Genomic DNA, 26960 nt, shown 5'->3' with positions numbered 1-26960 from the left:
AACCTAGGCCTTTATCCCTGCCAAGTTGAGAGAGGACCAGTGTTTGGCAGTCCTTTTTCTGCTGCAGTAAAACTGAAGAATAGGACCCACTCCCAACCTGCACGGTGGTCGGCATGCAGTTATTTGTAAGGCAGGCACTAGTGTACTAGTTTTTTTTAACCAGTCCTATTACCCCGTAGTGATGCACAAACCCCTTCCTGTGCTAAACTTTCTTACCAAAATTATGCTCTAGTTAAAGCAGCGGCAGCAGCAGTGGTTTTCTGGTTTTTTGTGTAAATGACCCTTATTAGTTTGGAGAAACTTTAATTATAGTAAAATAGCTGGCTAGAAGCAATGTCGGAAGTTTCTTTCTACAGAGGTGTCTCAGGTGGCAGAACCTGATCTGGGCCTGGGAGGGGAAGACTTCAGGAAGGGTGAGTGGGGCATTCCAGGGGAGGGAAACATGCAGGAGGGCTCCTGGAGTGGGCCAGGTGCAGGCAGTGGTCATCATCATTCATTTGGTGAGAAGGCTGAACAAGAAGAAGTCGAATGGGTAAGTGGTTGAGGGCCAGATTCTGGAGAGTTTGGACTTCTTGAGGTAAACTTTAGCGTGCATTAAGTGATGCTCTGAATCATTAATGAGTGTCCCTAGGAAAAGCTATGAAAATGGTCTTTTTGAAAATTTATTGGCGTATAATTGATTTACAATGCTAATGAGTTCGTTTCAGGTGTAGAGCAGAGTGATTCAGTTACGCATATATTCATCCTTTTTCAGATTCTCATATAGGTTATCAGAGTATTGAGTAGAGGTCCCTGTGCTGTGCAGTAGGCCCTTGTTGGTTATCCGTCTCATAGATAGTAGTGTGTGTGTGTTCATCCCAAGCTCCTGATTTACAGCCCCCCCCCCGTTTCCTCTTTGGTAACCATCAGTTTGTTTTCAATATCTGGAAGTCTGTTTTTGTTTTGTAAATAAGTTCATTTGTATCATTTTTTAAAAAATTAGATTCCACATATGAATAATATCATATGATATGTTTTTCTCTGTCTGACTTCACGTAGTATGATAATCTCTAGGTCCATCCATGTTGCTGCAAATGGCATTATTTTGTTCTTTTTTATGGCTGAGTAATATGCCATTGTATATGTGTACCACATGTCTTCATCCGTTCCTCTGTCGATGGACATTTAGATTGCTTCCATGTCTTGGCTGTTGAAAATGGTCTTAAGGGTGATTAGTCTGGCAGAATTAGGCTCTTTGTATGGGAGATCCTGTGGGGATGGTAGAAAGGTGGAACTGGAAAAAACAGCGTTCCACTGGATGTTTTCTTCCTTATAGGAGACTTTTGGGAAATTTAAATATGAGTTACTCTGTTCAAGCATAGACAGGCAAGGTGACTGAAGTAGGAAAAGAAGAAAAGAAAAAGTCAGTTAGTATATTTAATAATTTTGTAAGGTGTTATTCATCTGGGAAGTAAACTATTATTACTGTAAATGAAGTTTAATCACATACTTTATTATGAATACTTTAGCAGTGGGAGAAATAGTATAAATGTATTACAAGAGGCCATAAAGGGAATTATATTAAGAAAACATTGCCAAATACCAGAACATTACTAAATATTAGAACTGGAACATATATGCAGAAAACACAAGATATTGTTGAATCTATTCTCAGGGCAGAGGGAGAAGTTGGAGTTGGGGAATAGGAATTGACTTGTGATTAGACAAGAAAAGAAACTAGAACTGGGCTAGAGAGAGCCATGCGAGGCAGGCTTCATCTGACCCTAGAAGCCAGTACTCGTGAACCATGGGCCGCATGGTCCAGCTGCTCCTGGGGACCAGGCCGTCAAGTGTCACCGATGAACAAGTGTAGGCATATACCTCTGGAAACCAGGACTGCTTAGGTCGGCTGAGTCATCTCTTCACCCTCACTCTCACTGTCCCTTCTCCCACTATAGTTACTCTAAAAAGACTAAGCCAACCTTTTTTCTAGCCTGACCACCTTTAGTTTTGAAACTGGTGTCAAAAATGATTAAACAATCATTCCCGTGCGATGCTAAGAAATAAATAATAGAGCTCTTAAGCCTGCTATTTTAAAATACAACAAATATTTTTCTTTAGGTCTTGGAAACTGTTACAAAAGTAGTTATGGTCCCTGTGTGAAAAGGGGTTTTCATGTGTAATTATATGTATATAAAAAAAGACAGCACTGTTTCCCCACCAGCATTTCTGAAATGGTGATATGTTCTCCCGGGGGGTAGGCATGAGGAATATGATAGTCCAAAACGAGAATGCCAGATGCCTTCCTGTTCTCCATTTCCTTTGCTTTTAATATTCAACCCTGCTGCTTGAAGAGTCTAAGCCCCAGTTGTCTTTCAGCCCAGCTGTTAAAATTTTAAAACTGTGTAAATAACAAGGGGGCATAACATATTTTGAGCTTCTCTCTTTTTTTCTGTTGACATGCGTGGTTTCCTCAGTCCAGTAAGTGTTAAACTGGTTTTCCATTGTGACTGACTTTCATATATGATATACTCCCATGGTCATACCAATATTTTTACAAAACCAGAAAAAATTTTCCCGATGTCATTGTAACTAAGTGTGAACATCCACATGGTTACTTCTAGTCAGTTATTTGCTAGATACTAGAGTCATAATTCACCTCTGATCGCATTATGTGTTTATTTTCTTCGTTAAGTAATTGGTGGGCTTTATTAAAAGTCAGTTTCTTAGAAGAAAGTTTCTCAGTTAGGTTGTCTAAATGGAGGGGATTTTTATCTGTGTGCGAAGCAGATTAAATAAACTAATACTCAGAATCTATTTAGCAATAAGGAGCCCTGTCACATATATTGAAAAATTAACACAGTTGTATTAAAAATTGCCCCATCTCTTCAATCCAAAGAAATTGTATTCCTTTCCTAGGCAAATCTGTTATGAAATTTATGTTGATAGCTTTAGAATTTTATTTCTGTTTCTTGGCTTATAATTTATAATATCCATGTGGACTAAATGTAATTCTGAGAGTATAATCTTAAGTCTGTTATGGTTGAAGTCAGATTTGAAATCTGTGGATAATATGCCTTTTTTTCTAACAATGCATTAGGATATTCCTACCCTCTCTTAATCTTTTTGGGTGATTCTATTTTTCTTTCCAGGGAATATTTCATTTGCCAGTAAGTTTATGTTGCAAAGTTTTCTGCTAAAATTCAAGAGCATATTTATCAGTGCAAGTACTAGATAGGCATTGACAAAGGTAAATAGGGATTTTACCTTCAAATGCTTTAGTGTATGATATTATGTCACTTAAAACCTAATATATCTGTTTTCTACATACATAAATTACAACATAGATGATTTTAGTGAAGAAGGAAACTATTAGTTATTTCTATTTCTGTGTAAAACCCAGGCCAAAACTTGCTGGCTTTAAAAACAACAAATTAATTTTTTCTTAGAGTTCTGTGGGTTGCCTGGGCAGTTTGCTGGATCTCTCACCTGAACTCACTCAGGCTTACTCAAGCATTGAATTCAGATGATGGCTGGATGATCCAAAGTGGCTTAACTCACGTATCTGGTAATTGGTGATTGCTATCAGCTGGGGTACCTTGGTTCTTCTCCAGATGACCTTTTATCCTCTGTGAGACTAGAGTTATAGCATGATGATCTCAGAGCAGGACTCCATGATAGCCAAATCTAATGCAAAAGCACTTATTAAACCTCTGCTTGCTTCACATTTGTCGATATGACATTGGCAAGTCACATGGCCAAGAGTCTGTATGGGAGTGGGCTTAGATGGCATCTCTTGATGGCAGGAATGCCAGAGAATTTGTCCCCATTTTTTCTCTATACTGGAAGCTTTTCCCCCCTCTTCTAAAAACCTATCCTTTTTCCTTTGTAAGTAAACCGTAATCCCAAATTGGAAAGGTATTGCCTGGTCCCCTTACTTTGGCATGGCTAACATGGAAGCATTGTTTGCAAACAAAAACATGTATCATTAGGAAACAAGGGTTAAAATGTAAACATTTCAATTGACTAATCACAAAAGTAGTCATTAAGTTAACAGATTAACATTTATTCTTTTTTTTTTAAGTCATGCTTATGATTACCATACATCCCAAACCAAAACTAGCCAATATTGTAATTCCCACTCATACACTGGTTATCCTCCCAACTAATAGTTGTTTGAGTAGAAAAGAAGAGCAGTGGGCAGGAAAAAGAGGAAAAGGGAGCTAAGAACTAGACAGTGGTGCCTAGAAATGAATTCTACACTAAGAAATAATAGCACTGGAATGATGCCCACCATCTGGGTGAGGTACATGGCACTTGATGCAACAAAATGATATAATAAAAACCATAGTGATGCAAAAAACTCTTATATTTACATGAGGCATTGGAATTTGCAAAACATTTTCATGTCTTATGACATGTATCCTCAAGATAACTACATTAAAATGTTGATTCCCATTTTGCAGCTGATTACAATTTAGGGAGCTTCATTAACCTGTTCAAAACTGTAGCACTATTAGATGGAAGAGCCAGGATCTAAAGATTTCTGATAACCAGCCCTGTCCTTGTTTCACAACAAAACTTCATGCAAAACATAAACTATAAAGCAAAGAAATAAGCAGAAATGAGCTTTGAAGTTTTACCAAACAAAGTATATTTTAAACAAAGAAACTGGCATCCATGTTTGTTTGTTTTAGTAGTAATTCACAGAGATCCTACCTGGGATAGGATTTAGTCTCCCCATACTTCTGAACCAATGAAGAGAAAATGGGAAGCAAGGCTGAAGCAAATTGAAGAACGAGCATCCCATTATGAGAGGGAACCATTGTCCTTGGTATACAGACCAAGATTGTCTAAGCCAGAAGAACCACCATCCATTTGGAAACTATTTCATCGGCAAACTGAAGCTTTTAATTTTGTTAAACGTTGTAAAGAGGTAATTTTTCTCATCTTTTTTTTAGGGCTACTATACCTTAAGATTTCCAAAAAAAATCTGTTGTTTGTCTTCATTTCAGTCCACGTATTTTACCAGAAGAATTTAATTGCGATCTTTTTGTACTGTTTAGGAAAGATATCCATGAATCATTAACCATTTACTTTATATTAATAATGAAAAAAATGACATATCTAGTGCCAAATAGTTTAAAAAATTTGTAATGACATAGAAATGAAGCTATGCTTAGAGGAGAAGTGACTGTATTCATGGACTGAAAAATAATAGAATGAGTGTAAAAGTTAAACTAAAATAATACCCACAGAAATATCAGGAAATGAGTAAGTAGAGTGTGAGATTTTTTTTTTTTGGGTCTGCGTTGGGTCTTTGTTGCTGCGCGCGGGCTTTCTCTAGTTGTGGTGAGCGGGGGCTCCTCTTCATTGCGGAGCACAGGCTCTAGGCGTGCGGGCTTCAGTAGTTGTGACTTTCGGGCTCTAGAGCACAGGCTCAGTAGTTGTGGTGCACGGGCTTAGTTGCTCCGCGGCATGTGGGATCTTCCCGGACCAGGGCTTGAACCAGTGTCCCCTGCGTTGGCAGGCAGATTCCTAACCACTGCGCCACCAGGGAAGCCCGGAGTGTGAGATTTTAAGGATGAAATTAGGGATTGGAAATTTGAATTTAAACAATCGCAAATGAAAATGTCTCAAATGTCATTTGAGTTAATAAGCCCTAAAACTTAAATCATAGTACCAAAGCACACATGTTTTTATCTTTCTACTGTCCCTTTTGTGCTTTGGAGTAGTAGAGTGGATTTATCATAATTTCCAACACATTAGGAAAGTGGGAGGAAGAAGTGCTTGCTACATGCTAGCCTCACAAAGGGAATGGTTCTCAAAAATAAACAAGCAGGTGTGTATTGCACATCTTTTTTTGTTGGGCACTGTGGGGAATATAGAGAAATATAACGAAAAGATGCATCTATCCAACATAAATCCAGCATAAATATATTGTGATTCTGAAAATTGATTATATATAAAAACTCAAAATGCTGTAAGTTTTTAGGGAGGAGGACCTTCTTTCCCTGGTAAACAGAAGCTCACTCATATCTCATCAGAATAGTTTAGGAAATAGAAGAAAAGCCTTTTGTGTGCATTTTGTGTAACCCTAATTCAGGTATCAGAAATTAAAATACAGATTCGCTTAATCTTGACTTTAAAAAAATATAGCTGTATGATTGCTGGATTTACCAATCATCAGTTTATAAAATTTATCTTGAGAAGATTTTTAATAGGATCAGATAACTTAGTCTTTTTATGATTTCTCTCATGAAAATGGAAGTTTAGTTCCTTTATAGGTTCAACAGCTACCTTTAGCTAAGTGGAAACAAAAGAACTTGTGTATTCCTTTTCTATGAGAAACAATAATTTATAGTTACTTGTTCTGCATTTTAAAACTTTCCTTAAGCTTTTAAGATTTACATACAAATATATTTTTAAAAATGGTTCTCATGTATTTTTATATACTCTAGGAAATTTATTAACTTTAGTCCAAATTATTTACAATAATGTTCAGGTAGTTTTAAAAAAATAAGTTCTTTTTCATAAACTGGCAGATAAAACTATAATAGGAAGTAAAACGAGTGACTGAAAAATGATTTTTCTTTCTTTGTTTTAGTCTGGATGTTCTAATTGTTTCTGCCTTGAACATTTATTACCTGAGTGACTAAATATAAATAAATACAAATAACTAGATTTTGATTGGCATAGATTTAGTGATTAATTTTCTTGTTTTCAATAATACAAATGTTCCAGTTTTTGAAAATTTGAATAAAATCTGTATGAACATTTAATAGCTACAGTTGATTTTAAATTTGCATTTTACTAATTTTTTGAATATTATTTTTGGTTTTGTAAAGGACGTTCATGTATTTGCTTTGGAATACAAAGTGGGCGATGGACAACGTATTTACCTCGTAACAACGTATACTCAACTTTGGTTTTACTATAAATCCCGGTAAGTAGCTTTTAAAGCACAACACATTAAATTACATTTCCTTCATCTGGAAATGCTTGTGAAATTAAATCAGGCTGCCTTGGCTTTCATAGTTCTCAGTCACGCAGTTAGTTACTACTTTACTATTAGAATTGAATTCTGGAGTTTCCTTGTGATAGAAACACTGAATTATCTCACCAGGTGCTAGGAGAGAGAAATTGTGTGTGTTTTGAATTCCTGTACCACGTGATGACACAATTCCCACCATCACTTTTCCTTGTTCAAATTACTGTAAACCTTTTATTTGTATATGATGGCACTAAGCAGTTTATCATTTACTAATCAAGTCAGCATTTCTTCTTAATAACCCATCTTAAAGTCATACCTCTTGATACCAGTGAGAATGAAACTGCACATGTGAGCACTGAAAGCTCATTGAAGTCAGGTGATTCAGAGTGTATGTAACCAGTTTTTAAAACATTCCTAATGAAAATATGGAACTTAAAAATTCTCATTAAAAAATTCATGGAATCCCAAGAATATGTGATTGTGGGATCACAGTTTGAGAAAGTTCTTAAACAAAATTTGCTTCATGGTGATACCAAAAACAAATGTAGAAGTGTTACCTGATATCAAAATTATCTGTGAATAAATAGCAGTATGAAGTTGGCTATATTTTCCAGTTAAATAATGTTACAGAAAATGATTGTTAGATCTTGTTTGATGGAAACTCTTGATACTGTGTTCTGTAAACCTGTGGTAAGCAGTTGTTCACTTTATCTTGTCTTCATTATGTCATAGTTATCTGTCATTACATCACAGTTAATATACTATCTTGAGATACAAGAGCAACTTCTGTGATTTAAAAGGTATGAGATATAAACCTAACAATCTTGAATTATTCAATTCAGAAGAAATCTCTTACACTGCTATGAAGTCATTCCTGAAAATGCTGTGTGCAAGCTTTATTTTGATTTGGAATTTAACAGACTTGCCAATCCAGGAGCTGATGGGAAAAAGATGGTTGCATTACTCATTGAGGTAAATTACAGACTCAGGTTTTTCTCCTTATATCTACCTGTATGTCTTTTCATTCACTCATTCAGTCATTAAATGAATCCAACCTATGTAATATATAGGTTCTGTGTTTCTCCTCATTTTTCTTGTTACTCTTCCTTTTGACTTCGTTTCTTAATGCCACTTCTCTGAGTAAACTTCTGGAAAGGAGGAAGGTTCAGTTTATGTCCATATATTTTGTAATATTGCTGTATCAAAAAAAACTGAGAGGACTTCCTGGTGGCGAAGTGGTTAAGAATCCGCCTGCTAATGCAGGGGACATGGGTTCAATCCCTGGTCCGGGAAGATCCCACATGCTGCGGAGCAACTAAGCCTGTGCGCCACAGCTACTGAGCCTGCGCTCTAGAGCCCATGCGCTGCAAATACTGAAGCCCGTGTGCCTAGAGCCCGTGCTCCGCAAAGAGAAGCCACTGCAATGAGAAGCCCGTGCACCGCAACAGAGAATAGCCCTGCTCGCCACAACTAGAGAAAGCCCGCGCACAACAACGTAGACCCAATGCAGCCAAAAATAAATACATTAAAAAAACCCCAAAAAACTGAGAAAGGTGGCAGTTTGGGAATTTTCTGTTTCTTAATTATATATTCTTTTGCGTTACAAATAGTGGACTCTGGTGAAGATTAGGTGAAGTAATTTTTACTGAAAAATTGAGTACTAAGATAAACTTCAAGAAAATTTTGATAAAAATAGTATCAGAAGTTTCGAGCTGGCAGAAATTTTGGAAACTCTTCTGTCTTACATTATCATAAATGAGGAGCTAAAGCCTAGAGAGACTTAATTCCAACTCCAGGTCCAACAACTAGTTACTGGCAAAACCTGGTCTAGAACTACAATTATCATTTCTCTTTGTTTTTCACAAAGAGAAAAAGTGTAGTTCTAGTATATATTTTTGATTTAGCAGTGTCAACCCATATTCCTTTTATTATTTAGTCATAAAAGGAATATGGGCTTGTGCAACTAAGCTCTATTAGGTTCGTTTATAAAATCTTTTAAGATTGTATTAGGGTGTACTAAAATTATATTGACTATTATTTGGACTCAAAGTAGGTATTAACATTAACTATTTTTTGTTTTAGATGTTAGCTGTAGATGACTCATTTTATAGTGTTAAAAATACATCCAAATTAGAATGTTTTTGATTAAAAATATCTGCTGATTTTGTCGGATCTCTACATGTTTTATTTTAAATTTATTTGAAAAATGTATGCAAATACTGGTTTTTAAAAAAATCATAATGTCAGCTTTCTCCTGACTTTGAAGCAAAAGAAATATACATAAGTTCCCCCCAGCCCTCCCAAAAAACAACAGAAAAGTTATGTTTTTCTTAAGATAGCCATTGGACCCTTAAAAATAAATTTAAATGTTTTATTTCATTATAGTTGGTAAGTTGTATTTAATTTTTAACCTTAATTACGTTTTTAATAATCCATAGATATTGACTCTTTTCTAGTGTATGATACACTTCTACAGTCTAAGGTAGGATTTGTTAAGTGGGCTCTGTGTGGCCACCAAGGAATTAAGGTTCAGAGATTTTCACTGGCACTTTAATATGGTGATACTGTTAAAAAAAGAAGTATTAGTACTTCATTGTATTAGAAACTAGAAACTTATCCCTAATGGAATCAACACTAGTGCAAATCCCATTTGTAACAAGAATAAACACTGGTACGGCAAAGATCATGTAACTGTTTAAATTTTTTTCCTCCTAATTCTTTATACAATCTTATCCAAATTAGTCTTGAACAACTCATCTTTAACATCAACAAAAGTTGGAAAAAGTTGTAGAAATCTGAGTTTAAAATTACACAGCATTTTAATTTAACACACTCATGTTGGTAGAAAAGTTATTAGGATTATTTTACTTAATATAACCTTTACAAATGATTATATTGAAATTAATTTCATTTACTGGTTACTGTGTATGTAACAAGTGTATAATACAAAGAGTACTTTTCCTTTAGCGTCTCTGTGTAAGGAGGCATAGGTTAGCTGTTATTGGTTAATAAATAACTGGCTAATAATAACTAGTGATAATATGTAATGCCCTTTGATACTGACACTTTTTAACTGACAATTCCAGTAAGCCACTTCTGCCAGATGGAATGACTTCTGGTGCTAAAGCATTTTATAAAACTATGTTGACAGGTAACATTGCTCAAATAATCATATATTTTTAACTTCTGGATTTTACAACTTAAATATTTAAATAAATTAAAAACTTTTAAAGTTGAGGTATAATTGATTTACGATAATACATTAGTTTCAGGTGTACAATAGTGATTCAAAATTTTTACAGACTATACTCCATTTATAGTTATTATAAAATATTGGCTATATTCCCTGTAACTTAAAATTTTATTTAAAATTTAACTTGGAAAAAAGAACTTAATGGGACTACAATTACTTTTATTATCTACAGTTATTACATTTATTCTGTATAGCTCCAAAGTACATAACTAGACTTTATTCATTTATCAAAATTTTTTCAGCCTCTTAGTGTCAGTGTGCCTAGGCATTAACAATACAATGGCTAGCCCAAAAAGACATGATTTCTGCCTTCACAGAATTTATCATGTAATGGAGGATAATAAGTTAGGATAGATTTAGCTGCCATAATAAAGACCTAAAATTAAAGGGGCATAAACAAGATAGAAAGTTATTTCTCTCTCATGTAACACCTGGATGTGACTCCATTGTATTAGGGGATTAGGCCTATTGCTTTGCTCTTCCTAAGATGCCATTATTTACATTGTCCAAGATGGCTCAGCATTGCTGTGTCTACATTTTAGACAGTAGAAAATGGGGAAGGGGTGAGCATGCCCCTTTCCTTTAAGATTATAATGTAGAAGTGGAATATTTTCCTTCTGCTCACATCCTGTTGGCCAGAACTTAATCACATGGCCACACCTTACTGCAAGGGAGTCTGGGGAACATGGTCTTTATTCTCGATGATCTCATATCTAGCTAATAATCAGGGTTCTATTTACAGAAGCAGGAGAGAACAGATCCTGAGGGATATTCTCTATGATATAGAGGAAACCTATCAAAATAATCACAAAAATTGCAGCTGTGTAAGTACTACAACTAGAGGTAGAATATATATGGGGCAATTTGATGTAGATAAGGAAATTGAGGAAGACTTCTCTGAGAAAGAATTTACTGAAGAAGAGTAGGATCAGAGAGCATGATGGGAGGTGGTATGCTATAATACCAAAATAACGTTAATAAACACAATTTACTGCATAACTATTTGGTATCTAAGTGTTTGGCAGTGTACAGACATTTTTGCTAATTCCAAGATAACCCTGTGTGGTGTTTCTTTTTTTTTTTTTTAAACATCTTTTTGGAGTATAATTGCTTTACAATGGTGTGTTAGTTTCTGCCTTATAACAGAGTGAATCAGTTATACATATACATATGTCCCCATGTTTCCCCTCTTGCATCTCCCTCCCTCCCACCCTCCCTATCCCACCCCTCTAGGTGGTCACAAAGCACCGAGCTGATCTCCCGGGGCTATGCGGCTGCTTCCCACTAGTTACCTGTTTTACATTTGGTAGTGTATATATGTCCATGCCACTCTCTCACTTCGTCCCGGCTTACGTATCCCCCTCCCTGTATCCTCAAGTCCATTCTCTAGTACGTCCATCTTTATTCCTGTCTTGCCCCTAGGTTCTTCATGACCTTTTTTTTTTTAATATTCCATATATATGTGTTAGCATACTGTATTTGTTTTTCTCTTTCTGACTTACTTCACTCTGTATGACAGACTCTAGGTCCATCTACCTCACTACAAATGATTTCATTTGTTTTTATGGCTGAGTAATATTTCATTGTATATATGTGCCACATCTTCTTTATCCATTCATTTGTCGATGGACACTTGGGTTGCTTCCATGTCCTGGCTATTGTAAATAGAGCTGCAGTGAACATTTTGGTACATGACTCTTTGAATTATGGTTTTCTCAGGGTATATGCCCAGTAGTGGGATTGCTGGGTCGTATGGTAGTTCTATTTGTAGTTTTTTAAGGAACCTCCATACTGTTCTCCATAGTGGCTGTATCAATTTACATTCCCACCAACAGTGTAAGAGGGTTTCCTTTTCTCCACACCCTCTCCAGCATTTATTGTTTGTAGATTTTTTGATGATGGCCATTCTGACTCGTGTGAGATGATATCTCATTGTAGTTTTGATTTGCATTTCTCTAATGATTAGTGATGTTGAGCATCCTTTCATGTGTTTGTTGGCCATCTGTATATCTTCTTTGGAGAAATGTCTTCTTTGGAGAAATGTCTTCTGCCCGCTTTTGGATTGGGTTGTTTGTTTGTTTGATATTGAGCTGCATGAGCTGCTTGTAAATTTTGGAGATTAATCCTTTGTCAGTTGCTTCATTTGCAAATATTTTCTCCCATTCTGAGGGTTGTTTTTTCGTCTTGTTTATGGTTTCCTTTGCTGTGCAAAAGCTTTTAAGTTTCATTAGGTCCCATTTGTTTATTTTTGTTTTTATCTCCATTTCTCTAGGAGGTGGGTTAAAAGGGATCTTGCTGTGATTTATGTCATAGAGTGTTCTGCCTATGTTTTCTTCTAAGAGTTCGATAGTGGCTGGCCTTACATTTAGGTCTTGAATCCATTTTGAGTTTATTTTTGTGTATGGTGTTAGGGAGTGTTCTAGTTTCATTCTTTTACATGTACCTGTGCAGTTTTCCCAGCACCACTTACTGAAGAGGCTGTCTTTTCTCCACTGTATATTCTTGCCTCCTTTATCAAAGATAAGGTGACCATATGTGTGTGGGTTTATCTCTGGGCTTTCTGTCCTGTTCCATTGATCTATATTTCTGTTTTTGTGCCAGTGCCATACCTGTGTGGTGTTTCTTAGTACCTTCGTTTTGCAAAAGAGAAGACTGAGGCTTCAGAAGTGACATGTTCTGTGGCTGCACAGCTGATGCTTTTAAGCAGTTACGTGTGCCAGCATTGGGCCAACTCTTTACTCCCATTTTCTCTTTGCTCCCTACAATAACCTGAAATGTTAGGTTCTATTATTATCCCATTTTGCAGTTGAGGAATGTTAGGTTTGGACTTGACTAAAGCGACAGAGCTGGTAAGTGGCAAAGCCAGAACTCAAACCTTTCTGACTCCTAATCGTGTGCTCCTAAACCCTGTGCTCGCTACCTTCCTATGATGCGTAACTGCTTTCATTAGTAGCATCACCTAGCCCTGGAGGCCACATTCTCGGACGTAGATTTGGGCTCAGTGTGCATGAGCAACTTTCTGAAAACTAAAACTAGAAACAATGGAGTGACTTTTTAACTCATAGATAATATTTAAAGAGATGCTTAGGACTTCCCTGGTGGCACAGTGGATAAAGACTCTGTTGCTCCCAATGCAGGGGGCCTGGATTCGATCCCTGGTCAGGGAACTAGATGCCACATGCATGCCGCAGCTAAGGAGCCCACCTGCCGCAGCAACCAAACAACAAATAAATAAATACATAAATAAAATTTATAAAAAGGTGCTTAAAAAGAAATATTTTTATTTTGATTTTAGAGATTAATGTATAAGATAAATTGAATTCTGAGAGGCCTTTAACCCTGCGAGCCTATACATTTTTTTTTTTTTTTTTTTTTTTTTTGGCGGTACGCGGGCCTCTCAATGTTGTGGCCTCTCCCGTTGCGGAGCACAGGCTCTGGACGCGCAGGCTCAGCGGCCATGGCTCACGGGCCCAGCCGCTCCGTGGCATGTGGGATCTTCCCAGACCAGGGCACGAACCTGTGTCCCCTGCATCGACAGGTGGACTCTCAACCACTGCGCCACCAGGAAAGCCCGAGCCTATGCATTTTTAACATAAACATGTATAATAATTTAAATATGTATATTTCAGTACATAAGTAATTCAGTAAAATTGTTATGTAATAATCTGATATCAAAATAAAAAACAGATTAGACTTGTACCAAGATATTTGAATTTTGCTCATGGAAAAATTTTGAAACAAAAAACACTAATTATTGATGTTTTACTTGTGTTTTCAGCATGTTTGTAGAGCACTTCAACAGTTTTACAGGGTTAGTTGTTCAGCTGAAGATGTTCTCAACTTGGATTCTAGCACCAATGAAAAATTTAGCCGCCATTTAATATTTCAACTCCATGATGTGGCATTTAAAGATAATATTCATGTTGGTAAGTGTACTGTTTTTTTTAAAAAGTCACAGTTATATTAAAAACGTAAGCTTCCCTTTCCTCTTAAAGTTTTTTATTTGTCAGGTTTTATGGTCATTAACCTGTCCTAAAAAAATGAATCATGATTTTTCATGTTTTCAGGATTGGCCTTTAGTTCTAGATCTATCTTCCTATTCTAGATACATTTTAGACACATTAATGTACTCAGGATATCCTTGGCATTAGTGCCTCTTGCTGTAGATACTGGGATGGCCATGCATGCCCTGGTCCTGGTTTCTGTTCCAACAGGAGTCCTTTCAGAAGTTTTCTGGGTAATGCAGGAGAGGCCTAATTCAAGTCTTATCTGTGATGCTGACTCAGATCTGGATTTCTGACCTTCGCTTAAGCCTTGCCTTAGCTTTTAGTACATGAGAACTGGGCTTGGGTTCCAGGCCACACTAACGAAGCCTTATTTCTTGTTCCAGGCCAAATCTTAGGGTTGGAGAGAAGTGTAGATGTGTAAGCCTGAAAGTGTAACCAGAGGATTAATTCCAGGACTGGACATTTAGAGATATAGGCCCAGGTATAAAATGAAGTCAGTCCAAAGGGGGAACAGATAGGCAGAAAGGGAACACTGAAAACCAAGGTCTGAATAAAAGCAAAAATCCTGAGTGTGTATCAGAGCAGGGGTAGGGCAAGCAGATGATTGACTGAAGTTCAGGTAACAGGTAATCCATTTCAGAACAAGTGTCTGACAGTTTCCAGAGTACCAAAGGCAAAAGGCATGAACATAGTCACTAAAAGACTGGCATAAAAGTCAACGTCTAATTGCTAGATTAGGGTAACACTAGGTCACAGTGGCCTAGTGTGCTGTATACCTAGGACTCCTTATTATCTCCCCATTTTCTGTTAGCTTAGTTGGACATTTCTTCTCTGTCTCTTTCTTTCATCCCTTGGATTTTAGTAATTGTTGAATCTGTCCTCGTCCCTTTGTTCACTCCATCTGTAACCTTAATGATCATCCACCGTCATGGCTTCAGTTCCCATCTGTGTGTTGATGACTCAAGTCTTTATGTGCAGCCAAGACAGTTCTCCCATTAAACATCCCCACACAGACACTTGAAACTCAATGTGTCCTAGACCAGTCTCCTCATCTTTTCTCCCAAACTTGCTCCTTCTCCTGTGAGGTGTATATCCGAGTGGTACGACCATTCACCCTTTTACCCAAGTGGAAATGCTGTGTCTTGCTTACTCCTTTAGTCAGCTAGCTAGAGTGATCTGATCATACTACTGTGTGCCTCAAACCCTTCCAGGATTATTCCTTGCCTTCAGGGAAAAGTCCAGGTGTCTTAGTTTGCATGATGAGGCCCATTGTGCACTGGCCTCATCTCTCACCACTTGGCACTTCTAACTGTCCTTCACTTAGCTCCCACGGGGGCCACATTTTCTCTAGTCCTTAGGCCTCTGCACTTTTTGACGCTGCTGTCTGACCAGTTCACCTGGTCTGTTAAGACTCAGTGTAGGTATTGTCATCTGAGAAGCCTTTTCTGTCACATCCCAAAACCCTAAGACTTAGGTTCATGTTCCCTCTGGGCTGCAGAGCGTGCCCAGTGCCTATCATGCCAAAGGGTTCACCACTTCCTGGGGTAATTTCTTGTTTTGTCTTCTCTAGTCTACTTAATGTTTCTTTAGGGCATGGATTGTTTCTTATTCACTATTGTATTTCCAGAGCTTATCAGACAGTAATGTCTTTATCAGTAATAATAATATAACAGTAGCAGGAGCAGCAGCAGCTACCATAAATACAAGAAGTCATTTAATATTTGCTGAATGAATGACTGAATGTTAGGTGGCTCTGCTGTCTGGTGCGGGGGTAGAGTCCTAAGCAGGTATTTCTTTGATTCCTATTTACTCCTTGTGGTCTGGTCTGGCTCCTAGCCACGAGGCTAAGCACGGAGATTTGCTCCTAGGCGGAAGAGGAGAGTGGAAATTTGACCGGTAATGAGCAGTGTCTCCTACTGATGTTGAAGCTGGGCTTTAAATCAGATTCCATCAGGCAAAGATAAGAAAGGCTTTACTGTCAGAACAGCGTAAGCAAAAGTGTAGAGGTAAGAGTTCGTGACTAATTTGGGGAGCAGCTAGTGTGGCTGGAGTGGGAGACATGGTCAGACCTGGTAAACGGGATGCCATCTGTGGCTTCGGTCCTCCAGAATTACGAACTGTCAGAACCAGAGATGCAGAGGTTATGAAATAGTCCAGATTCACCACTTTGGTTCCCCTCCCTCAATGTATCTCTTGGTGACATTTCCACTTCCTTTTGTCAACCTTTCAGAAAGAGGAATTAGGAACTGTAAGATCATAGAATGTTAGCAAGATGTACAAATTTGATCTCCTTGAAATACTTTCCTACCAGCCTGCCATAGAACCTGAAATTTCTGTGATCGATACGTTCTTTTGAGTTATTCCCAGCCAACAAAATTGTCCCTGTATTAATGATGAGGTGAGGGTGATACTATTGGGAAGGGCAGCAGAAAGCAGAGTAGTTCGCTGGAGCCGGTGTTAGTATTAAGGTGGTTACACCGTCCATTGTCCTAGCCCGGCCTCCTAAGCACAGTCTTGGCAACTGGTTCTGCAGCCACGCCTTCTTGGTGTCAAGTAGGTGTAATTTTACATTTCCAGGAAAATTTACTTTATCAATTTATGTTTGGACTGCTTTATTGTCCTTTGATGTGTCATGATTTCTTTTTACTCAGTGTTTACCTTATTTCCCTCATTCCAGAGATAATCATGTCTGTGTATGATTCCAAGGATCAAATTCTTTTGCTTTCATTTTGATTTTTAGTTTTAGAAGATAGTGGATTTGTTTCTTTGAGGAGGGAAGTAATTAAGTCTAATTTGGAGAAAGAATTTTGAACTTAGAGCATGTGTATCTTATGATTTAAGGGTTCAAGCTGTCTGGTAAATAAAGTGACAAGCCCAGACTATACCAATTTTAAAGACTAAAGTTAAGTTTTTCTTACGGTAGTGTATTTCTCCAGTATTGTTATGCGTGAAGCAACTTAACCAGATGGTTATTTGATTTTATGATACAAATTACGAGAGTTGAAAGAAGCTCTGGATTGTCATACCATCTTTTCTATGTAAAGATAGCGCCACTCATATTTAGAGCTCTTAGAATAAATGTTGAAATACAATAGATGTATTTACTTGCTTTAGTTCTGGACTTTAGTTATTGGGCCACAACTTGCTCATGACCAGTTATCGGGAGAGGCAGGAGGAGCAAGAACCTTAAACTGATGGCTGTGAATGTCCAGGTTCTTGGGGTGCGTCATGCGAGTGAAGGAGAGAAGATATAAGTCCTGAGAAATTTGCTGACGTCCTGACATGGGGAGAGTGTGGCAGCACTGTTTACTTGTGTAAACCTTGCATTCTTTTTTTTTTTTTAAACATTAAACACACTGAAGCTTTAATAGAAGACGTTATTCAGTAATAAAGAAAATATTCAGCTGGTATCCAATTCAAAATCCTTTTAAATCCTAATCAAAGTTTTTTTTTTTTTTTTACATCTTTATTGGGGTATAATTGCTTTACAATGGTGTGTTAGTTTCTGCTTTATAACAAAGTGAATCAGTTATACATATACATATGTTCCCATATCTCTTCCCTCTTGCGTCTCCCTCCCTCCCACCCTCCCTATCCCACCCCTCCAGTCGGAACCTTGCATTCTTTAATCATTGATTGTGATTGTAAATTCTACTCAATTTGTGTTCATTAAAATGGTGCTTTTTTGGTGACAGAGCATTTGGCCCAGGCCCATACTAGTAACATTGACAAATTGTCTCACATTAACCTTCCTTTCTAAGATGATTTGTTTACAAGTTACACCAAACTCCCCTGTCAAAGGGAATTTAAAAAGTAAATGATTACACAAGAGGAAGGAAGTATAGGAGAGGTGCGTTACAGTTTATAATAACAACTCAGTTGTTTTTTTTTGTTTTTGCGTTACGCGGGCCTCTCACTGTTGTGGCCTCTCCTGTTGCGGAGCACAGGCTCCAGACCCGCAGGCTCAGGGGCCATGGCTCCCGGGCCCAGCCGCTCCGCAGCATGTGGGATCTTCCTGGATCGGGGCACGAACCTGTGTCCCCTGCATCGGCAGGTGGACTCTCAACCACTGCGCCACCATGGAAGACCAACAACTCAGTTTTAAAACCAGAAATTGAAAGTAGAAGCCTTACTGTGTAAAATTGTCCTGTGTAGATTTGTGCCTAGATCTTGTTATAGTTTGCAGAAAAGAATTAGATTAACCTTTTTATTTTTCCTTTAGGTAATTTTGTGAGAAAAATGTTAGAGCCTGCTTTTCACTTAATTGCTAGTGAAGATGATGATATGACTCCAGAGACAATGGGCCATGAATTTTCCCATTTTTCTGAAACACCAGTTAAACAAGGAATTTCCTTTAGCAAAAAGTCCACAGATAAGGATATGGGAGAGAGCTGGACAACGAATTCAAAGAAACTGGAGAGGCTGGGGTCAGCTAAGCAAAGCAGTCCTGATCTTTCATTTTTAATTGTGAAGAATAACGTAGGAGAAAAGCATCTTTTTGTAGATCTAGGTAAGTAGAATTGACAGCTGTCTGTTGGACTTGTGTACTTCTGTGAGAGACCAGTCAGTGTCCACCTGTCACTTTGCTTAGGATTCTTACTACCACCACTGCTCCACAACGACTGGGGTCACTAGCAGAATGTGATCAGTGAGCTCAGGTGCAGGAAATCTAGTAGGTTTCTGTTAGGAGATCTTAAAGGGGTGCTGTGGGACCTAAGCAGCAGGCTGGCCTGAGCTCCAGAAGAGAATGGTTGTGGCTGGCTCCTGCTCTGAAATGTTCACAGGATTCATGACAGGGGACAGTTGGATAGCAGTCTCCAGTGCTGCTGACAGGTTTAATTAGATGAAATAAATTGTAAAAATAGGTACAATGTAAAAATGGAGCTATTAGGTGGCAAAGTAAGCCTGGCGTTTTCTGCACTGAAGAGCTTTGCAGGGTTATTTCATCAACTTGCTCCTATGATAAAACTGGTGGCTTCGTCAGCTGTGCTGTCTTCTGCCCTGCTTGCTTCTGGTCTCTGAATCTGAGGATGTATGAAGCACTGGCACGGGACCTCAGCCTGTTTAGGTAACACACAGGCCAATCAGGACCCCTAATTCAGCTGAGCTCCAATTTGGTGAACTAAACCTCATTTTTTTTTTTTTTTATGAATGTAAAATTTTTATTCATTTCTTTTGGTACAAACTAGTGTTTATTAAAAAATAATATTTAGGAATTTATACTCACTGGACATGTTATAGTTAACATCCAAAGACAAAAAATATTTCTTGACAATTTATTATATGCTTAGTACTAAAAAGCTCCTAAATCAGTGTTGGCATTACAAGATTAGAGAGTTGTTTTTGGCTCATGATTATTATAGAAAAACACTGAGGAAAACTTCAGTCATTACAATTGGTAAAGGTATAATTTTACATTTCATGAAGGATAATAGTCATATTCGGCAACAGCCTCATTTATAAATTAAAGTATACTCACTTCGAGGTTGTATTTTGATGCTGTTTCTTTTCACTTCTCGCAAATAACCAACAAGGCACAAACTGCTTCCAATTGACAGTCCAAACAAAGGAGGAATCATGGCTAACCATCTGGTTGCTAATATTTGTTAAAGGCAAATTACAAACTTCAGAGTATGGTTCAACATCACCAAAAGGAGTAAAGTTGCTCCCTCTGACCACCTTATTCCATGAAAAAAGTGTACTTTGACTTCTAAAATGGATTTTAAAAATTCAGTAGAAAGATTTAACAACTATCAACATTACCAGCACTGATTTTTCTAATACCCAGAAACATCCACTTAGCAGTTGTAAGACTAACTTGAAAAACTGAATCTACAAATGTAAATTATTGCCATTAGCTAGTGGGAATCATCACTTGATTCTTAATCCTGTTTATATTTAATTATAAACATAAGACTGATTTTTTTTTGTGTGTGTGGTATGCGGGCCTCTCACTGTTGTGGCCTCTCCCGTTGTGGAGCACAGGCTCCGGACGCGCAGGCTCAGCGGCCATGGCCCACGGGCCCAGCCGCTCCACGGCATGTGGGATCTTCCCGGACCAGGGCACGAACTCGTGTCCCCTGCATCGGCAGGCGGACTCTCAACCACTGTGCCACCAGGGAAGCCCAAGACTGATTTTTAGAATAAAAAGAATGAAGAACATCTCCATCATGTGTCTTTGTTCCCAATAATCCCTTTCAGATAGATCTGTGAAGTAATACAGAGCACGGTGTCGACATACCTTTCATTTCAAAGGCCGAAAAAAATAGGGCTTATTAAGTAGTGAGATCATTTCTATTAGGCTTTATATTAGTATCAATTAATGAGTTAATCAGTCAAACGAGTATCAGTTGATTTAATCTCGCCCAAATGAATGGGTCTCTGTTGGTTGATCAATGCGATAGAGAAACTCTGCAGGTAAGAAGTATCCAAGATATTCCACTATATCTGGGGTGGTGTCATAATGGTAGTGTCCACCTTCTCCATGATGACTAAAACAATGAGTGTGCTCCAACCGCAAATCAAACCCTGGGTCTCTGGAGATAAAAACTGGCAGACAAACCAAAGGAGCCTTCATCTCATAAAAACGTAACCATTTATTCACGTCTTCATCAGCGTTCAATGGGCAGGAAGAAGATTCTGCTGGCATAATATGAGTCTTCACTTTTCCCTTCTGAATCACGAAAGTACCTCCCATTCCTACAGGCTTATCTCCATAATGTTTTTCAAGAGTCTGTCCCATACAAGTCACAAAGTTAAGTTTTCCAGTTCTTCTTTTGGCTTTCACCTCAATGACCTTTCCAGGTTGGCCTTCACTGGCAAAAAGATTAGCCAGTAATGCAAACCCAAAATCATGATATTTCTCACTGTATTTCTCAAGTAGGCACCCTCCATCTGCAGAGTTAACATGAGCAAAGTAACTTCCATTCACAGGAGGTTTGTGTTCACTTTCTGTTTGAACAACTGGCATAAACTCAGAATTGAATCCAAGAGTCTGAAATGGGCCTGCTCCTGCTCCAAGAACAAAAGCTCCAGGAAGCTGGATTTCTTTTGCGATTTTATTTAGATCATAAACTTTTTTTTTATTTGTAAGAGGCAATAAGTAAGGCACACCTCCTACTTCTGCAATTCTAGTTTTCCCACAGATACCTTTTACGGGAAAGGTAAATGGCTCCTTGGTCAAATTAGGGCAATCAACTACAGAGACCTGGACATCAGCAAAGTTATCCGTTAGCCCCTTCTGCAGAACTCCAACAAGCTCCTCTAGACTTGGCACATGAAAAGAATACTCAGCACAAGACATCTTCTTTCTAATCCGTGAGGGAAGCCTACACCTAAAACTAAACCTCATTTTTATGTTGAGTTCTAGCTTGTGATTTGAAAAACCATAAGAGCAGCATTTTTGCCATTGATAGTTAGAGCAACTCAGAGAGCTTCAGTGTCTACAAGTTGAAGAAAAGGAGATTTAAGCTATAAGCAAGATTACCAGGCCAATCAGGCTGAGAATAGGAAGTGTTCCTGCTGTATTGCATATCTTTCTAGCACCCCTGACAACCAAGTGTAAGAATTTGGAAATAAAACAGGCATTCCTTGTTTTATGACACTTCACAGATACTGTGTTTTTTACAAATTAAAGGTTTGTGACAGCCCTGAGTCAACCACTGATATCGCAATTTTTCCAACAGCATTTACTCACTTTGTGTCTCTGTTTCACATTTGGTAATTCTTGCAATATTTTATACTTTTTCATTATTATTTGTTTTGATGATCTATGATTAGTGATCTTTGATGTTACTACGATGACTCACTGAAGCCTCAGATGGTGGTTAGCACTTTTTTAGTTACAAAGTATTTCTTAAGGTATGTATATTTTTAAAGACTGCTATTATACCCTTAATAGACTATAATGTAATATAAACATAACTTTTATAAGCACTGGGAAGCGAAAAAATTCGTGTGACTTTTTTCTGATATTTGCTTTTATTGTGGCGTTCTGGAACTGAACCCACAGTAGCTCTGAAGTATGCCTGTAGCTTTCAGTGTGCAGGTCTTTCACCTCTTTGGTTAAATTTATTCCTAGATACTTTATTCTTTTTGATGCAATTGTAAGTGGGATTGTTTTCTTATTTTCTCTTTCGATAGTTTGTTATTAGTGTATAGAAACACCACAGATTTCTGTATATTGATTTTGTATCCTGCAGCTTTACTGAATTCATTTATTCAAACATTTTTTTGGTAGAGTCTTTAGGGTTTTCTACATATAGATGATCCCTGACTTAATGATGGTTTGACCTACCACTTTTTTTTCCCCACTTAAAATTTTTTGACTTTACAGTGGTGTAAAAGTAATGTATTCAGTGGAAACCGTACTTCGAATTTTCAGTTTCGATGTCTTCCTGGTCTAGTGATATGTGCCCTCTTGTGATGCTGGGCAGTGACAGTTAGCTGCAGCTCACGGTCAGCCATGCAGTCAGGTGATAAGATCAGTCACAATCATTTTGTATCCAGACGACCATTCTGTTCTTTTTACTTTCAATGTACTATTCAATAAATTACATGAGGTATTCAGTGCTTTATTACAGAATAGGCTTTGTGTTAGATGATTTTGCCCAACTGTAGGCTAATGTAAGTGTTCTGAGCACATTTAATGTAGGCTAGGCTAAGCTATGATATTCAGTAGGTTAGGTGTATTAAATGCGTTTTCAACTTATTTGTTGGGATGTAACCAGTTGTTAGTTGAGGCAGACCTGTATAATATCAAGTATACAATATATCTGCAAACAATGATGGTTTTACTTCTTCCTTTACAATTTGGATGCTTTTTTTCTTTCTTTTCTTGCCCAAGTGCTGTGGCTAGGACTTCCAATACTACATTGAATAAAAATGGCGAGAGTGTGCGTCCTTGTCTTGTTCCTGATCTTAGAGGAAAAGCTTTCAGTTTTTCACTGCTGAGTATTTCTAATTGTGGACTTGTCATATGTGGCCTTTATGTTGGGTATGTTTCCTCTGTATCTGCTTTATTGAAAGTTTTTATCATAAGCGGATGTCGAATTTTGTCAAATGCTTTTTCTGCATCTGTTGAGATGATCATATGATTTTTATCCTTCATTTGTTAATGTGTTGTTACCTCACATTGATTGATTTGTGGATGTTGGACTGTCCTTGCATCCCTGGAATAAATCCCACTTGATCATGGTGTATGATCCTTTTAATGTAGTGTTCAAGTTGGTTTGCTAATATGTTGTTGAGGATTTTTTGATCTATGTTCATCAGTGATATTGGCCTGTAGTTTTCTTTTCTTATGGTATCCTTGTCTAGTTTTGCTCTCGGGGAATTTTGGTCTTGTAAAGTAAGTTTGGACATGTTCCCTCTTCTGTTTTTTGTAAGAGTTTGAGAAGGATTGGTATTCTTTGAATCTTTGATAGAATTCACATTTGAAGCCATCTGATCCTAGACTTTGCTTTGTTGGGAGGTTTTTGTTAACTGATTCAGTGTCCTTACTAGTACTTGGTCCATTCAGATTTTCGATTTCTTCATGATTCAGTCTTGGCAGGTTGTATGCTTCTAGGAATTTATTCATTTACTCTAGGTTGTCCTATTTGTTGGCATATAATTATTCATGGTAGTCTCTTATGATCCTTTGTGTCAGTTGTAACGTCTCCTCTTTCATTTCTGATTTTATTTATATGAGTCCTCTCGTTTTCTTGGTGAATCTACCTAAGGTTTATCAATTTTGTTTATCTTTTCAAAGAACCAGCTCTTGGTTTCATCTTTTTGTTTTTTTTTTTTTTAGTCTCTATTTGTTTCTGCTCTGATCTTTTATTTCTTTCTGTCTACTAACTTTGGGCTTCATTTGGTTTTATTTTTGTAGTTCCTTGATGTATAATTTTAGATTGTTTATTTGAGATTTTTCTTGTTTCTTGAGGTAGGCCTATATCACTGTTAACTTCCCTCTTAGAACTGCTTTTGTTGCATCCTGTACATTTTGGTATGTTGTGTTTCCATTTTCTTTTATCTCAGGTATTTTTTTATTTCTCCTTTAATTTTTGTTGACCCATTGTTTACTCATTAGCATGTTATTTAATCTCCACATACAAGTGAATTTTCCAGTTTTCTTCTTGTAATTAATTTTTAGTTTCACACCACTGTGGTCAGAAAAGATGCTTGATGTGATTTCAGTCTTCTTAAATTTGTTAAGACTTGCTGTGGCCTAACATATGATCTGTCCTGGAGACGGTTCCATGTGCATTTCAGAAGAATGTATATTCTGTTGCTTTTGAATGGAATGTTCTGTAAAGTCCATCTGATCTAATGTGTCCTTTAAGGCTAATATTTCCTTACTGATTTTCTTTCTGGATGCTCTATCCATTGAAGTAAGTGGGGTATTAAATTTTTCTACTATTATTGTATTGCTGTCTATTTCTCCCTTTAGGTTTGTTAATATTTGCTTTATATATTTAGATGCTCCTATGTTGGGTGTATATAAGTATTTACAAATGTCCTTTTCTTGTATTGATCCCTTAATCAGTTATCATTATGTAATGCTCTTCTTTGTCTCTTATTACAGTCTTTGTTTTAAGTCTGTTTTGTCTGATACAAGTATAGCTATTCCAGCTTTCTTTTTGCTTCTCTTTGTTTGGAATATCTTTTTTTACCCCTTCACTTTCAGCCTGTGTGTATCCTTATGTCTGAAGTGCATCTCTTGTAGGCAGCATATAGATAGGTCTTGTTTTGCTTTTTTGTTTGTTTTTGTTTTTTAAAGGAAAGCCAACGTTGGGCGAAGATGTGGAATCTCTTTTTTTTTTTTAATTTATTTTTATTTTTGGTTGTGTTGGGTCTTCGTTTCTGTGCGACGGCTTTCTCTAGTTGCGGCAGGCGGGGGCCACTCTTCATCACGGTGCACGGGCCTCTCACTATCACGGCCTCTCATTGCGGAGCACAGGCTCCAGACGCACAGGCTCAGTAGTTATGGCTCATGGGCTTGGTTGCTCCGCGGCATGTGGGATCTTCCCAGACCAGGGCTCGAACCCGTGTTGCCTGCATTGGCAGGCAGATTCTCAACCACTGTGCCACCAGGGAAGCCCGGTCTTGTTTTTTTATTCATTTAGCCACTCTGTATCTTTTGATTGGAGAATTTAGTCCATTTACACTTAATTATTGATAGGTATGTACTTATTGCCATATTGTTAATAGTTTTCTGCTGTTTTGTAGTTCCTCTGTTCCCTTCTACTTTTCTTGCTCTCTCCCTTTGTGGTTTGATGACTTTTCTAGTGGTATACTTAGTTTCCTTTTGTCATTTTTTGTATTATCTACTATAGGTTTTTACTTTTTGGTTACCATGAGGCTTGCATATAACTTATAACAGTCTATTTTAAGTTGATAACGATCATTTAATTTTTTTGGCTGCATTGGGTCTTCGTTGCTGCGCACGGGCTTCCTCTAGTTGCGGTGAGTGGGGGCTACTCTTTGTTGTGGTGCATGGGCTTCTCATTGCGGTGGCTTCTCTTGTTGTGGAGCATGGGCTCTAGGCGTGTGGGCTTCAGTAGCTGTGGCATGTGGGCTCAGTAGTTGTGGCTGATAGGCTCTAGAGTGCAGGCTCAGTAGTTGTGACGCATGGGCTTAGTTGCTCTGTGGCATGTGGGATCTTCCCAGACCAGGGCTTGAACCCATGTCCCTGCATTGGCAGGGGGATTCTTAACCACTGTGCCACCAGGGAAGTCCCTAGTTTTATAAGTCTTAATCCACTACCTTTACTATATATTTACCTTTACCAGTGAGATTTATACTTTCTTTCTTAAAAAAAAAAAGACTTATTTATTTATTTTTGGCATGTCAGGTCTTAGTTATGGCATGCAGGATCTTTGTTGAGGCATGTGGGATCTTTGATTGTGGTGTGCGGGCTTCTCTCTAGTTGTGGTGTGTGGGTTTTCTCTCTCTAGTTGTGGCGTGCAGGCTCCAGGGCACGTGGGCTCTGTAGTTCTGGCGCTCGGGTTCCAGAGCGTGGAGGCTCTATAGTTTGCAGTACGCAGGCTCTCTGTTTGAGGTGCGTGAGCTCAGAAGTTGTGGCGCACGTGGGCTTAGTTGCCCTGCGGCACGTGGGTCTTAGTTCCCTGACCAGAGAACCTGCATCCCCAGGATTGGAAGGTGAATTCTTTACCACTGGACTACCAGGGAAGTCCCCATATGTTTTCTTGTTACTAATTAACACCCCTTTTATTTTTTCAGTTTAAGGAAGTCCCTTTAATATTTTTACAAGGCTGGTTTAGTGGTGTGGTGGTGAACTCCTTTAGCCTTTATTTATCTGGGAAACTTTCTCTCTCCTTCAATTATAAATGATAACTTCAGGTAGAGTATTCTTGGTTGGAAATTTTTTTTTATGTCAGCCAGATTGAATATATCATACCACTCCCTTCTGGAGTAATAGTCTTATGGGGTTCCCTTGTATGTAACAAGTTTTTTCTCTTGCTACTTTAAGATTCTCTCCCTTTAACTTTTGGCATTTTAATTATAATGTGTCTTGGTATGGGTCTCTTTGGATTGATCTTATTTGGAACTCTCTGGGCTTCCTGTATCTGTATGTCCGTTTCCTTCCCCAGGTTAGGGGTGTTTTCAGCCATTATTTCTTCAAATAAGTCTTCTGTTCCTTTCTGTCTCTGTCTCTTTTTTTTCCTCTAGGACTCCTTTAATGTGAATGTTAGTCTGCTTGATGTTGTCCCATAAATCCCTT

At 37.9% G+C, this 26960-nt stretch overlaps 2 protein-coding genes across 4 annotated transcripts in view; one reads left to right on the top strand and one right to left on the bottom strand.

Annotated features, from left to right (window-relative positions):
• PRIMPOL (primase and DNA directed polymerase) overlaps nucleotides 1-26960 on the top strand; it is a 42493-nt gene that overhangs the window by 999 nt on the left and 14534 nt on the right. For all 3 annotated transcript variants that reach the window (XM_049704305.1, XM_012537414.3, XM_049704306.1), the window contains exons 2-6: nucleotides 357-4915; nucleotides 6828-6925; nucleotides 7816-7945; nucleotides 14005-14152; nucleotides 18456-18743. In XM_049704305.1, coding sequence (XP_049560262.1) covers nucleotides 4736-4915; nucleotides 6828-6925; nucleotides 7816-7945; nucleotides 14005-14152; nucleotides 18456-18743 — 844 coding nt within the window. In that variant the 5' untranslated portion in view covers nucleotides 357-4735. The remainder of the gene's footprint in view (nucleotides 1-356; nucleotides 4916-6827; nucleotides 6926-7815; nucleotides 7946-14004; nucleotides 14153-18455; nucleotides 18744-26960) is intronic.
• LOC105748633 (ester hydrolase C11orf54 homolog) lies at nucleotides 19366-21568 on the bottom strand. Its single transcript, XM_012537393.3, has one exon. The coding sequence runs from the start codon at nucleotides 21534-21536 to the stop codon at nucleotides 20589-20591; it is 948 nt and encodes a 315-aa protein (XP_012392847.2). The 5' UTR covers nucleotides 21537-21568; the 3' UTR covers nucleotides 19366-20588.

The sequence above is a fragment of the Orcinus orca genome, chromosome 21 (genome assembly GCF_937001465.1).
Source record: "Orcinus orca chromosome 21, mOrcOrc1.1, whole genome shotgun sequence".
NCBI lineage: Eukaryota > Metazoa > Chordata > Mammalia > Artiodactyla > Delphinidae > Orcinus > Orcinus orca.
The sequence above is the reverse complement of the archived record's forward strand: the minus strand, read 5'-3'. Positions and strand labels throughout refer to the sequence as shown.

Coding starts and splice junctions, on each gene's coding strand:
- LOC105748633 (XM_012537393.3), bottom strand. CDS start 21,536: ATGTCTTGTGCTGAGTATTCTTTTCATGTGCCAAGTCTAGAGGAGCTT.